Source organism: Penaeus monodon, chromosome 31 (assembly GCF_015228065.2).
Source record: "Penaeus monodon isolate SGIC_2016 chromosome 31, NSTDA_Pmon_1, whole genome shotgun sequence".
NCBI classification, from domain to species: domain Eukaryota; kingdom Metazoa; phylum Arthropoda; class Malacostraca; order Decapoda; family Penaeidae; genus Penaeus; species Penaeus monodon.
In genome coordinates, this window is record NC_051416.1 from 3,830,082 (window position 1) to 3,832,012 (window position 1,931).

General features: G+C 53.7%; 1 protein-coding gene across 1 annotated transcript; it reads right to left on the reverse strand.

Moving 5' to 3' along the window:
* Positions 1-6: 6 nt before the first annotated feature.
* On the reverse strand, positions 7-1,638 carry LOC119592827. The gene has a single exon (XM_037941732.1). The coding sequence runs from the start codon at positions 1,560-1,562 to the stop codon at positions 726-728; it is 837 nt and encodes a 278-aa protein (XP_037797660.1). The 5' UTR covers positions 1,563-1,638; the 3' UTR covers positions 7-725.
* Positions 1,639-1,931: the final 293 nt, after the last annotated feature.

Consider the following 1,931-nt stretch of genomic DNA (forward strand, 5'->3'; position numbering starts at 1 on the left):
TCCCGGCGACCTGTCCTGACGCCCTGTGGAGCGGCCTCGTTCTTGCTTCAGCTTCTCCACGACCAAGTCTTCGACCTTCCTTCCTCATCACCCTTCACCCTCTTCGAGCGGAGGTGTCGTGCCAAAGGGGAGGCCGGTGTTCACGTCCGCCTGGCTTGCCTGTGGCGCGGGCTCTCGCGGTCTTGCCTTGTGCTTCGGGAGCTTTCAGAACTTTTTTTTGCTGTCTTCTTATCAACACTGCCTATTTCTGTTGTTTTCTTTGTCCTTCCTTTGCGCTCCTTTGTGCATTTTGATATGGTCTGTTCAGCTTTTAGACGGACTGCATGAGATTATCAGGTATAGATCGCACTGTAGCTTACGGTACTGCCAACTGTTGATTAGACAAGTTACCGACGGCGAAGGTGGCTGAACAGGCAGGTGACTAATTAACTATTCACTAGCTGGACGGGTCGCTGACGAGAAAGTCGACTTATTGGACGGGTATCTGGCGTGACTTTAAACTTGAATGTAACTGTTGAGAATCGATACTTAACAGAATAAGTGACAGTCATCTATATTTGGACGGGGTGACTGGCGAATGTTGAAACATGCTGGACTGGTAATGGACTGAGAAAATATATGGTAGACGAGTAACTGCAGATATATTTATAGGGATAATTGGAACGGTGCAGCTTTGGTCCGCTACATTGTGGACTCCAGCAAAGGGAAGGTGAAGTTGTCACTATTTAAGAAAGAAGGGCTGGCTTAGCATACTTGCCCTCTGGACTCGCTCTCTGGACGCACACGCAGCCTATCGTCACCAGCTCCTGAGACGGGATGTATTTGTTCTCCTCGAGGCGCACCCAGGTCGAGATGGACTTCTTCACCGCCTGGCAGCGGAAGTCGCCGCCGAGGTTGGAGCAGGATTCTTGCTGGCACAGGCACTTGGTCTCGACGACCCTCGGTGGCATCACGTTGCTTCCGAGTTCCCGCATCTGCAGTTTGGAGGGGCACATGCCCAGGTGGACTGTGTCGCGCACCCACAGAGGCTCGAGGAAGTGCTCGCTCAGGTCCACGCGGAACAGCTGCACGGACATGCCCTTGCACGCTGTCTCCTCCGCCTGCTTCTGGGAGAGCTCGACCATGACTTCCGGCAAGGCGGCATAGTCGTTCTTCCAGCTCTCGCTCACCTGGGCAGCTGGAATGACGGTGACCTCACCGCGACGGCAGCGACCTCGCCCCTTGGTTCCGCACCGTCGGGATCGTTTGGCCAGGTAGCTTGGGGAGGACAGCGGGAGCTTAGACATGTTCTTTTCTCGCTGGTCTTCGGTCGGCAGCATGAGGGAGAGAACAGAGAGGTCTTGGTCAGACACGTCTTCCTGAGCCTCATCTATCTTCGAGGAGGGCTGGTCGAGGCGGTCCTGAGGAAGGGAGAGCGCAGAGTTGAGGAGCCACCAGTAGGGCAGTCCGTACGAAGACAGTTCCCGGTGGCGCTGCTCTGAATCGTTCACGTTGCGTGCATCTGTAGCAGCTGCGACGTTGCAGAAAACAGATGCTACGACCAAAGCAAAGTGTAAGATCATGGTGAGGATGGGGCTGCGGTGAGGTGAGAGAGCCAGAGAAGCGCCGCTGCTCGCTGGACGTCTGAACGGTGCTGGAAGGCTGCCTGACAAGCCACTGCCGCATTCGGTGCTTATATGGTTGGACCAACGCCTCCAGAGGGCATTGAAGGCTTTCAATCATATGCCTGTAATCAAGAGAATGTTTTGAGGGTCTTCGGCAGAACGAGTATGCGTCTAAACGTTTCCCTATAATTACCGAAACCAAAAGAACGCGACAAGAAAGTCTTAACGAGGTATTGGCTATTCAAAGACGTGAAATATCACACCTCAGTTTTTTCAGCCCCTGCGCACCTAATCCGAATATACAGCCAGATTATCTAGCCTATGACG

Bases quoted from the DNA above. Each gene is read 5' to 3' on its own strand.
- LOC119592827 (XM_037941732.1), bottom strand. From the start codon at position 1,562: ATGATCTTACACTTTGCTTTGGTCGTAGCATCTGTTTTCTGCAACGTC.